Below are 13,084 nucleotides of genomic sequence, written 5' to 3'. Positions count from 1 at the left end.
TCTCAGGTTTCATTTATCTTTATACTTATATCTTTTAGATTACAATTTTTTTATTCCTTTCCTGAATAAAAATGAAATTTAGTGACTTTGAATTCATTCATGAGTTGAGAATAGTCTCCTTTTTCGTCAGCTAAATGAACTTTTTAAAAACCCTCCTTGGACAGGCATCATCACACAGCTGAAAACAGCTGTTTTTGGAGCTCAGGAAAGACTTTAGAGATACGTGTTTCTCACAGGGCAGTGTAGTATAGTAAAACACAGACAGGGGCCATTTTACTTCACAATGACTACTTTTACTTTTAATACTTTAAATAATGTTGCTGATAATACTTAGATACTTTTACTTAGGTAAGGTTCTGAATGCTTTCCTGAGTATTTTCACAGTGTGGGTTTACTACTTTTATTCAAGTAAAGTTAAGTAAAGGATCTGAACACTCATTCTACCAGTGCTTATATCTTGTACCCTAATAACCAGTATGTGGCATGTCTGGGTTACGGTTGGCCAGTTGGTGGCAGTATTGCTCAGACAGACGAGAGCTTGAGGATGCCTCATAACCATTAAGTGAACTTGCTTTTGATAACAACTATCGCTTGATCAAACGGGGAAAACATTGTCTATATATGTATATCCTGTTGTCTCTCTCGCTCTCTTTATAAATGCATTCCTACTATTTCATCCTACTACTTCATATATATTTTATATTCCAAGTGAGGAATAAAACTGCCCCTCCATAATTTATGAGTCACTTTTAGAAGAAATACGAGCACTCACAGCCATTAAACCAGCGGTATCATGGTGAGGGAAGGGTAGGGAGCGTGATCAGCAGACTGGAGAGGCCCGATCATCCTGTCAGGGTGTCACTCAACCCATGACAGGTCTCTGACTGACTGTGTGATCCCCCACTGAGCTGCACGCATCAATGCTGAGCAGGTATCAATCAGGATTGGTGCTTAGAGAGATGTTTTACATAAAAAAAACATCACACTTGTTATAATATATACAGTCTTATTTTGTTTTCTGTCTCTGAATTACATATGCTGTCAACATTTGCTCATTATATACAAACCCAACCACCCATTAATCTAACTGGCCATTTGAATAGCAAACAAAACACAATCATACATAAGAGATTGGAAACAGCTACATTTATCTTACGTCTTCAGGGAGCTAGGTTCCCACTTGATGGGAATTCAATAGATTGAGAGAGAATCCCATTGCTTCTGTAAGGTCCTTTAATCATCCTCTCAGTGATGCAATTTCCCCCACATGCATGCTTCTATGTATTGACCCAGAGTTTTGTTTACCTAGCAATGTGTGCAGCTACGGCTATGAATGATTAATATAGTCTCTCAGAGCTACAGGCCTAAAGAATGATCAGCACTCGATGTGTTGCAAAAACTTGACAGTTTAAGATAATGGACTGAGAAAATGAATGCAGGCAATTAAGTTTGCAATTGCTCAATCACTCGAGCTACGTCGTGGATTTCTTTTGAGCAAACAGGTCTGGTCGGATTATGTAAATGATCAAATTAACCTAGTTTTTCACAAATTCCTCAGGGATATTTATTTAACCCATTATTGTGACCTGTAGTGAGTTTAGAAGTGAAGGAATACTTTATGTTAGGAAGCAGGGATACTGTATCGGATGATACATTAAATGGAACACTGGAATTCAAGCTCCTTCTTTAAAATGGACTCCAGTGTATAGGTAATGTATTACTCAATGACTTGTCCATTAAAAATAACTTAGATAACCACTTGTGTATCTGGGAACTAGGGATGGAACAAAACATAGGTACAGGATATTAGGGAGCACATATGTGGATCTGTAATGCCAAAACCTACTGCCACTGAACAACATTAGCATTCATTTGGAGTCATCTTTCTGTATAAAACATCCTACTGTTTGGCTACAAAATGCTAACTACATCTTTGGTGCTGAGCAGGTAGCCTTTCTGAGCTCAATTAGAAGTCAGAAGCTATCACTATGAGAGCTGTGAGAGTACACCAAAACAATAAGCTTAAAGGCACTAAAATAGAGCTGAGGGCAATTGCATCATTTGTTAAAACGGAAAATACTAATTATAGTAGCTTTTACATGAAGATAAATTGATGTTCATGTTGAGTTATTCTCATAGTATCTATTTAATTATGTAATCAAACTACCACTGAAACCAGTGGGTCTGAAAAATGCAAGGCTCATGATTAGCACCCTATGAAGACTGTGTTTGGACTGCATGCTCAAGCAGCTTATTATGAGAGTGGTGGTAAAAAAAAGAAAGAGAGAGAAACCAGTTTTGTATTCTCTGTCCTACTCTGTCTTGTTTCAGCATAAAAGTGCAATATACCTAAAGGGTTACTGATTAACGAGCAGCACATTTAACTGGCCCATCAAAAAATGCCATACACTAGAGTATTCTTTCTTTTCATTCTTGCCCTAAAATATTAAAACTAAGTAGAGCGCTTTCAAAGGCAACAGTACATTACAGTTTCAAGGGCTCCAGCATCAGTTCACCATTAGTCACTAAGAATCAAGAGCACAGTGCTACTTCCTCCCATTCTCAATTCTATTCTAAGCCGTGTTTCCCCTGAGATGTGGGCCCAATAATTGGGCCTCCACCATGGGAGCAGCTGCACAATTTGCCAGTCACATGACCTCAGCACAGCAGTTCCACAGTCACACGTCTTCACACTGCATTAGGAATTAAAGTTCACACATAGAAAATAAAATTAGACGTCTTACCCTGCAGTTTGTTTGTCGCAGAGGAAGCTTTGTTAGGCTTCATCAGTGTGCCTTTGGTCTCGAATGTTTCTTACACTGAACAACATAGGCCAAGGATATATGCCTTACATTTAGCAGGTCATATTTAATTCATGCAATGTTTAGGAATTTTATTTTAAAGGGGCCGAGTCTTGGAAGGGGTCTGCTGGAGGATGTATTTAATATGAACTGTATAGAGTCTAGTCAGCGATAAGTTTGCAGTTATTCAAGATTTTGAACAGTGTGCAAAACTGATTGTTAAACATTGCCGGAGGGGGGGAGGAGGAGGCGAAATCGATGCAGCTTCAGAGAAGCCACCGAGCTACGGCCTCAGCGGAAACCATCGATACTGAGCTTTGGTCTAAGCACTTAAAATGTAAATGTATCTTCGACAGCAACAGCAACAGCACGGACCAGAAAGTTATATCAGTGTCTTGGGATCTGTCCAGGTGCATCGTGTGCATTTATCTGTGAAATCAAAATCTCTGCACAAAGGTGCAGGTGCATGAATTGGCATATTCTAACCTGTAGGGTTAAGCTGGGCAGTGATGCAGTGCAAACAAATAACACAAATGTCCTGCACTAGCCATACAGTCACTCTGTCACACATAGATTGAGGAAGAAAACGCTGTAGTTCCTACCATGTGCCCCATAGTGCAGGTGTCACTGGCATGTTTATTGATGCTGTGTACCTAAGGTGACATGCTTTCTGCAGTCACAGGAGTAATGAGAGGCTTGGTGTGCTCTAGAAAACCTGTTGAAGATAAGCTAAGTGGGAGATTATTTAAATGGGACAAGGTGTCTCAAAGGATCGCCTTTGATCTCAGCAAATTTATGTGATATAAATATATTCAAATTAATTATGCATGCACAGTGGGATTGCTAAATCCACAGATTCACCAAATGTATGACTGCCCTGATGAGCACTTGCCTGCTTATCCTAATTTCCCCTCTCGTTGTCCTCAACTTTTGGTAACTTAAAGCAACCAATCTGAAAGCCTCGTTAGAGAAAACACAACAATATATTGTTTAGTATATTATTAATTACAACTTACAAAACAAAGCAGACTTGCCAGGAATCACTTAAATAATTTGATGTAAAGACATATTTGTGTTAAAGAAGCCAAAAATCCAACATTCGTCTTTATTTGGAACAGTCCGATAAAACAGGCAATATGAAGAATAGTCCATAAAGATTTACTTTTAAAAGGCTTTTTTTCTTTATAGAGGATGCAAAAGAGACAATAATATATAATAGTAGCAATTAAGGTCACTGTAATCGAACATAACTCTTGCAGAGTTCATGGTCCCTGATATCTCCCCAGCCCCCGTTTTTCACGTGTGGGGCCACCCCTCCGGCTCCATTGGCTGGCAGTCTCTTTGTTATCAGGAGGTTCTTTGGGAACAGCTGGTTCCCGCTGCTCTGTAGGATGTTTTCTATCTTGGTTTTCTGGCTTATCGGCATGCAAGAGGCCTTCTTGTGGTGCATGCCGCAGTCTCCGGCGTGGAAAACCCGCGGCGCCTCACTCACCATGACCTTCCAGTAGGAGGGCAGGCAGGACACGGTCAGGTGTTGTAAGGACCAGTCCCAGTTGTAGTCGTCGTAAGTGCAGAACGTGTCGGTGCATTGGATGAGCTTCAGGTACGTCTCTCTGCTCAGAGCCATCCCCATGTTGTGCTCAGTGGACTTCCAGGCCTTCACCTCCACCTTATTTGCTTTGCTGGAGTAGCCGATGTGGCTGTAGGTCCCCAGTGAAAGGATGTCGCAGTCAGTGCACTGCTCCCTTTTGAGAGCCGACATCAGCTTTAAGAGGTGGATAAAGTCCGGGGACATGAAGTGGTCCTCCTCGATCAGCAGGACCAGACCCTTATGGTCCTTCAGAACCCGGACTCTGTCCCACACAAAGTGCAGCTTCCACCACCAGTGGTGCTTGGTCTGGGAGAACTTTGCCTCACGGTAGTGGCCGAACGAATCAGGGTACTCTGCGTTGATGCAACCCAGCTTTAAGGCGTCTTTTTTGGGAATGTCTCTTGGGCAGTCCCTGGGGTCGTGTCCGGGAAACTCCTGGGGGTACAGCTGGATGCTGAAGGGGAAGAAAATCTGGAGTACCTGACAAAAGTCAACAGAGGCCACCACTTTATTTATCTCAGGGGACCAGAAGTCATGGCTGAATATCAGCAGTATGCTATCCACACCTCTGGCCTTCCGCAAACTGTCCACTAATAGCTTAAGGTAGTCTGGTCGGTTATGGACCTGAACAACCACAACCAGATTGTCCTTCTGCCGCGCTGCCTTAAACTTTTCCTCATTTCTTATCGTCTGGTCGAAGTTGAGCTGGAAGACAATACCGCGGTAGACTAGAGTGGTGTTATCCACCTCCGGCTTGGGTATCTTCTCTTTCTCTTTCTCTTTTGCCTTTTCCTGGTGTGTCTCATTTGCTTGTATGACAGGAGGTGGAACAGGTGCCCGGCTGACTGCAGGTGTGGCCTGCACCTGGACGTGATTGTTGATGCTACTACTGCTGCTACTAATGCTGCTGCTCCTCCTCGCCGTCTCCACTTCCTTGGGGAACGGCGCGCTGTCGTTGTTCTTCTTCTGCCTTCCGCTGCTCCAGAAAGCTAGGCCACAGACGACAACCACCAGAGTCAGTATCACCACCTTCCTCTTGTAGATTCGGAATCTCATGATAGGGGGTCAGCCTCTTGCGAAGTGAGAGAAGTTGATTGTAGTGAAACAGAAGCACAGGTTCGCAATTAGCGCAGGTAGCACGCCTGGTTAAAAGGAAGCTGTTATGAGACTAATTGTTGGCAAAATGAACTGTGGTTGTAAACATGGATCCAGCTGGAATGTCATTGGTGGTGGATGAATTTTCCATAAGGCATGACGGTTGCTGGGAGGCAGCAGGGGAGCAGTGAGCATGAACCACCTAGATGGAAATAAAATCGATACAAGAAGTTAGGTGCATCGGGAGCAGTATGGCTGAAATCACTATCACAATCTTAATAATGGTAACTTCAGATCAATATGCAGTATATCACAATATGGCAAACGGGTGCAGAAAAAGGGCCGCGGGTTCTGAGAGCGCAGGAGGACGTCGTTTCGCTTCGATCGACAATCTTTAAAGCAATATAAACCAGAGGAGAGGAAGCAAATCCTAACTTTTCAGAAGCTATAACTAACAAACGCTTAAACTGTCACCGTTTAATTATCAACTAATCAAATAATTGCTTCAGCTCCACGGCTGAGCAGACTCCATTTGCTGATGAAGACCTTGAGATGCCGTGGGAAGCTATAGAACAAGCTAATAAGCTTTTGGGTCTGAAACAAAAACTAACACATTTTGGAAGATTGTAATTCAGACAGCAGAGATCCGTAAAACAATAATATGATAACTATTATGATATGATAACCCAGCTTTAATAGAAGCAGTTCACATTATAACAAGACAGTGCTCGATATTAAACAAAACACAAACATGGTTTAATACATGCTTCCACTCTCTCTGCTGCTCCTCTTTAGTAACATTATCAGCTGATTATTGCCCCATGCTTTTATATATTTACCCCTGCATAAATCTCCGTCCTTAACTGCATTATCAATATTGATTAGGCCCTTTCTGCCCAGATCTGCTGAACAAACCTCCATCTTTTATTTGTTATTAAGTTAGTGGTCTCTCTGGCTTCCTACCTGACCCCTTCATCTGTCTTCTCCCTGCCTGGAGAGTCCTCGACTGAAGCATCACCAGCACTGCTGTCATATCATGGCAATTTAAATACAGTATAATAATAATATAAGCGACTAGAGGAGAAATGCTACCAGTGAACACGGACTTTAATCGCAATAGGAATATCAGATGTATACTTTGATGACAGTTTGTAGCAGGTTAGAAAAGGTAAAGCCAGCCAACCGATACAACGTTTCCAGTGAGCAGGTCTGTGAACGCCTCTTCCATGTCCAATGCTCCCCGTACACTTGCAGTCTGCCAAACCTAAGCTGGTGAAACCTGTGTTCTGCAGTATTTAACCCGGGTTATTTATTTTTAATCCACACAACGCCTGTCTGTCTGTCTGTCTGTCTGTGTGTGTCGTGTTGTCCTCGCCCGTGGTAAATGAGCTGTTTCCACTTTGAAGCCCCACTAACCGTGAGTTGTTTTCCTCTCTGTGCTGTGCTGTGCTGTGCTGTGTTGGCCCGCACCGAGCCAGTGACAGCGTCCGTCCGTTTGAATCAGAAGACACCGTCATCGCCGTTAATTCGCCAACTGCCGTGAAACGCTCTCGAGGCCAACTGAAAACAACAGTTGGCCTCGCGGCTTCGTTCTTTACCGAGCGTCACGAACACAATGCTAACGGTAAGTTAGCTCCAGCTAGCAACTTACGAGCAGCCCCGCGTCCAACACCAGACCTCGTCAACAACAGCGTCCGCGGCGCAAACACAACGAGCGGATTCACACCACCTACCTAAAACCGGAGTAGCCGTGCGGTCCTTTCAGCGAGAAACATCAATACGGTGGCGTCCCATTCTCCTCCATACCTTGCAGCAGGCTGCACGCAAACGCAACTACCAGCTAGCTGTTAAAAAAAAAACCTAAATACAGAACCGCTGCCTGCCGCTGTCCCACAATGCACTGGTCCAGCGGGGGGCAGCCAAGACACCCTAAATATGAGATATCTCTGCTGCTGACGGCCTTTCTTTCTCATCATAGGCTGATATAGGTTTACTATACCTTTAAGTAGCTCACAAGTTCATCCCGAGGCTTAATATATACATATATGCATTTAAATGCAAAATCCAGCCTCCTATAATGTGACAGTGCACCAGTGAGTGTACATACTACAGCCTCAGTACTTTAAATGGTTTAATACTGAATCCAACACAGATCTATTTGAATATAGAATAATAAAATATAACATACATGCTTGTTAAATCACCATGGGTGCTGTCACAGTGATCTGTTGTAAGGGTTGCCGTATTCATTCCCAAAGGTTTGTGTTTGATGATACAATAGTATAGATAGAAAACATCTGTTATTATTATTAAAAAGTATTCATCTAAGTTCTGTCATGATACTCACCTTTGCCAATAGAGCATTTTTGATATTATAATTTGCTTTTAGCAGCTTGTTTTCAAAGTGCACAAAAACAAGTGAGAAATACAAACAGATAAATGATGTGCCCATAAATGTAAAGCTCTACTTTTAGCAATATGTTCTTAAAATTATACTCCTCTCTTATAAGTAAAACCATTTTAATGTAATATATATACATACATATATGTTGTTAATTTCCAATATAATGATGATAAATTCTGGTTATCAGCTTTAAAAAAATATATTTTGCTTAAATATATTTCCTAACAGAAATATGCAATATAGGGTCAGCACTTTCTTGAGTGTGAGCCTTTTTAAAAATTAAAAATAAACAAAGACTTCAGTAGGAATTAATGACCAACTATAGCTAATCATCAAAATTGCATCAATTCTTTTAATTTGTATTTAACCCATTTGGGACAGTTTCAATCAATGTTGTCTTTTAAATAAATTTTTTTGTCCAGTTTCAGTAAAAACAGTCAATTAAAAATACTCGAGACTTGTTTGTCCTATTCAGGCTATAGTTATCCCTTTAGATGCCTTTATGTGCCACATTAAATGCCTCCAGTCGGATTCAGGCTGCAGTCCCGCTGCACGCCGCAGTGTACTTCTCCACCACTAGGGGGCGACCAACCGCAACTCCACAGCCGGAAGCACAGCATCCGAAAGCTTCATTTGCGCAGGCGCGTCGGTCTTTCTTCCTTTCCAACGCTCGAGCGAAAGAGACAAGATGGGCCACCAGCAGCTCTACTGGAGTCACCCCAGAAAGTTCGGTCAGGGATCCCGATCCTGGTCAGTTCTGCCTTTAATCCATCGATTATCGATATGTGTGCCGAAACGAGTCCGCTTTAAGGTGTTTGTGGCGTCCAGACCGTGAGAATTGATGAGCAACCGGACACCGCATGGAAGCAGCTCCTCAGCCAATATGGCGGTGGAGGATGCTCGCTGATAGCTTCATGGCGCTGGCGCTGTGTTGAATTAGGCGGCCACTGTTTCTGTAACTGCACTGCTCTTGTTGAAACTCCAGAAAGCTGAAAGCACTTTCAGAATTAGCAGTGTATTTGTTGAGTAGGTTTCCTTCGTAATAAAAGTCTTCCTGGCTTCGGAACTCGTTTGAGTGATGCTCAGAGAAAGGCGTGCTAAATGATAATCGGCTCGGAGTTTCCGTGAACTTCCGCACATGTAGTTCCTTTTTTAAATGAATGATGGCTGCAGATGTGTTTTAACTTTTGTGTTGTGAAGAGAAGATTGATCTATTCTCGCATTTATTCCAGCCGGGTATGCTCGAACAGACACGGTCTGATCCGTAAATACGGGCTCAACATGTGCCGCCAGTGCTTCAGGCAGTACGCTAAAGACATCGGCTTCGTCAAGGTAAGTACTATTGTGCTTTTGTTTTGTTTGTTTACCCCCTCAATTGATTGGTTGTATTTAATGTCAGAGCATTAGCTTTTGGATAAGTAATGGCTCATTGTAAACAAGGGCCTCATGCTGTATTGCAGCTGAAGCACGATCACAACACATGCACAGAAAATGTTCTTATTGCTTTGGTATTATTGTATTTTGAGAAAGTTTAGTTTTAAATGTTTGATGTACAAAATTCAGGAGTAGTTTTTAATTTTTAGCAAACTTTTTTCATAACTTTCGGCATCCTTGTTAAGTAAAAAAATGCACTCAGGTTTCAGTTGACTTTAGTTTGTGACTGAATGGTTGGGTGAATGTGGAATGATGAGACTGACTGCATTTAATTTTGGATGTTAACTAATGTCTTAATTTGCTTTTATCTTCACATAGCTGGATTAGATGTCTTGCGCCGACACGTCCTCAGATGGATCAGACAACGTCTGGAAGGCCGGCCAAGATGGGATAATTCAGCACTGCAAATAAATGTGTTTTTTTGTCCAAACTAAACATACTGTGTTTTTATTCATTCATTTTTTTCCTACACATTATACAGGATACAGTGTCTTTATTATACAGGGAAGACTAGAAACAAAGATGTGAATGTCATGATCTAAACATAACAGAACATAAAATACATAATATACTGGTTGGTTAGCCACAGTTCACTCACAAATTGGCATGCTTTTATGCACAAAGTAGAAAGTATTCTATGCTGTACAATACTGACTTGTGTTGTGAATATACTTTGAATGTAGATAATTGTTCCTCACACTACCAGATATTTGCTTTTCTGAGCTAGTTTAAACCAATTCTCACCATGGTTGGATGTGCCCTTTTGGCCAGCTATATTTGGTCAATATAAAGTACAGAAGTTGTTTGATCAGTCACTTAAACTCCAACAGATCTCTTTGAAGATCCACGTTCATTGTTCATCGTTTGAGTGACAGTCAAAATAAAACCCATAAACAGTCCTGCCAGAAATACACTTGAGACTCTCGTAGACTTAACTAGTTTTTGGGGCTACGTGCTGTGTTGCAATTGTAATTACTGCTATAAAATGTCTAATATGCATACTCAGTATATGCAAATGTGTACACAATATTGCCAGTATAGTCTCTAAACGCCCATGAGTAATAACAGTAATTGCAGCGGTAACGCACATGAGTATGATATTTATTGCACACCTGGTGTGTAGCATCTGGTGTAAATCTGGTGTTTTTGTTTTCATCATTTAAGTAATATGTAATATGCACCTGCATAATTGATAAGACCAGGGGAGGGGTTGGTATCCTTGGAAACCAGTGCACAGGATTGATGGAGAGGGAAAGTATAAGGAATATAACAATAAAACAAGCCTGACATATATCGGGTAGAAACCTTTAGGCTCACATTTCTGTATTTACTGCCCTTAAAGAGACATTTAGCTGAGTTACTTTACAAGAAGTGAAGTAGTACAATGGGGCCCTGCAGCTGTACATATAATAATAAATGGCACTGCAGCAAAGAGCAAGGGATTCATTTCTAAATCAGCATGCATTCTTATGATACAATTTTCCCCACCGCCATGCCTCACATCCAAGAACTGGTAACATGCTGCGATACTGGCCGTGTTCAAAATGAATGAAATCTGATAGGTCCCCTGTAGTGCGGTTAATTGCCTAGTGTCTGGTGACCCAGGCGACCAAACTTGAAATATTGAGTAAGCTCAGCACCAGTGCTCAGAATTAGTTTTGTGCCAACAGCGTGTGGTACAATGTCATTAATATGCTTCCATAGGCAGGTTGGATTCTATGCAGATCTATAGTAGCAGGGATCTCCAACCTTTTTAAAGAGTGAGAGCTACCAAAAGGGAGAAAACTGTCAGGAGGGATACTTTGTATACTTGACAAATATTCATGTTTAATCAGTGCTTTTAATAGAATAACAGCACATCACCTTTAGTCGTTTTCATATACAGGGCTGAACCAATTCATATGGAATTTTTCCTCAGGTCGTGGTGTTAACAGTGGTTGGCTACCGAGTTCCCCTGGAGCAGCACGTAGCCCTGATATATGAATCTTGGCCAGGTTTTACTAATGAGATTCATATCTTTTCCCCCCCGCTCTGCCTCTGTGTGAGGCACTAGATGGCAGCAGCACTTCACATTCATGATTCAAGACCAGCGACAATGAAAATGGCAATAGAAATGCCACTTATGCATTCAGATATTCTTCAGCTTTTATCAAATGCAGATAACCAGCTCTTTTTACCCCCTTTTCATCAAACAGTTACAGAAGCTGAAGTTAAGGTCTTGTCAGTCACGACGTGTATGGTTAATGTGAGGTTTCAGGCAGGTTGATGAAAAGGATTTCTCCAGACAGGCTGAAAGAGCACTGAACATATTTTACTCAGGTAGATATGCTGTTACTTTGATTTAAAGAATAAAAAAAATACATTTGAAGCATTTTCTTTGATTCATGCAGAACCTACAGTGTATATTTATGCTCTGCACTTTGATGATTTATCAGCCAGAGGTTTGGGTTTGCTCCTATTTAATCCGTGGCAACAAATAAATGGTGTTTGGCAAAGTCCTGTTTATCATAAATAACAGATCTCTTTGTGCACAGCAGGATTAAGACGCAACTTTAATGATCCCAGTGGGGGAAATTGGAATGTGGCAAAGAATAAATTGAAAGTTATATGAACACACAACCTACAGTTTCAGCATACTGTATGAAAATGATAAGATAAATGAAAAAGAAAGGGAGTGTGCAAAATTGGAGTGGTAGCACCTTTTATAACGAGGCACTGAAAATCCAACGTATGTACAAAATGAACAAATGTGAGAAGCAATTACATATACGCACACACTGGCATGGAATATGTAACTGTAACACACATTAATAAGAACATAATGCGAGGAATCAAATACGGGCATTATTAACCCATCGGTATGTGGAGGCACTGTGTGCATTGTTAGATGGAGGATGTGTCTATACATAAAATGTTCAGGAAAGTGTTATATAAGCACTAACTCATATGCATAAAGGAGAGCTTATGAGCACTGTGTGTGCTTTAACCCAAGGCTGGCAGAGGCTGGGGCTGGTTGGACACAAGGAGCTGAACACACAAGTGCTCCATGTTGCATCAGTCCACTACGGAGGCGGCAGGAAGGTGTTGTCTTTGATGTTCGGTTCAGTTTCTTTCTCTCTTTTTTTTCCACCAGTGTATTAATGCCCCTTGTTATGCTGGCTCCTTAGCACACCACTGCCTAGACAACCGGCTGATAGGACAAGTTGAAAAGTCTGTTTCATCCGACCTGAGCCTTCTCAAGAAGGCTCTTTCTTGTTCGGTGCCTTTGTGTGGTTAGACTGGTGGCTTGTGAAATACAGCCATAGTTTGTGCCTTCCATATAATACCATTACAGTCTATTCACAGAGCTAAGCAGTGGCAGACTCAGGCTGTTTGAGAGGCAGGGGCAAAAAAAAAAGCACTGCAGCAGTATGAGTTGTGGAATTTAAACTAGTAGTAGACTATTGCACCTGAAGTCAGTGCTGTTGGTAATGCTCTAATAGTGTTATTATAATATTGTCTTATAGCTAAAAAGCTGAGTAAAGCTGCACGCTTGGGGCATCGCAAGAAAATATTCTCACATTCTTTCATCTTTTCATTCATTGTTAATACAAAATATATTGATTAGTGCATCTAATATTCAAATGCAGATATGGGTTACTTGAAGCATTTACTGACATCTTGTAACCTACATTATTAATTCACTTTAATGAAAGGATGAGGCCAATGCCTCTCTACCAAATTAAGTTTTATAAGTAGGTTCGGGAACAAAGACCACGC

General features: G+C 41.4%; 2 protein-coding genes across 2 annotated transcripts; one reads left to right on the top strand and one right to left on the bottom strand.

Annotated features, from left to right (window-relative positions):
• Window positions 1-3,870: 3,870 nt before the first annotated feature.
• Window positions 3,871-7,395, bottom strand: mgat2 (alpha-1,6-mannosyl-glycoprotein 2-beta-N-acetylglucosaminyltransferase). The gene is made up of 2 exons (XM_035678932.1): window positions 7,221-7,395; window positions 3,871-5,689 (listed from the first exon to the last, which is right to left on the bottom strand). Exon 2 carries the CDS (start codon window positions 5,446-5,448, stop codon window positions 4,033-4,035), a length of 1,416 nt encoding a protein of 471 aa, XP_035534825.1. The 5' UTR covers window positions 5,449-5,689; window positions 7,221-7,395; the 3' UTR covers window positions 3,871-4,032.
• A 1,094-nt stretch (window positions 7,396-8,489) lies between these two features.
• rps29 (ribosomal protein S29) lies at window positions 8,490-9,760 on the top strand. The gene is made up of 3 exons (XM_035679302.1): window positions 8,490-8,641; window positions 9,124-9,223; window positions 9,644-9,760. The coding sequence occupies exons 1-3, from the start codon at window positions 8,580-8,582 to the stop codon at window positions 9,650-9,652; spliced, it is 171 nt and encodes a 56-aa protein (XP_035535195.1). The 5' UTR covers window positions 8,490-8,579; the 3' UTR covers window positions 9,653-9,760.
• The last annotated feature ends 3,324 nt before the right edge of the window (window positions 9,761-13,084 follow it).

The sequence above is a fragment of the Morone saxatilis genome, unplaced genomic scaffold (genome assembly GCF_004916995.1).
Source record: "Morone saxatilis isolate NCDOM2014 unplaced genomic scaffold, NCSU_SB_2.0 Contig7, whole genome shotgun sequence".
Lineage (NCBI taxonomy): Eukaryota > Metazoa > Chordata > Actinopteri > Moronidae > Morone > Morone saxatilis.
This window is presented reverse-complemented; position numbering and strand designations above follow the sequence as displayed.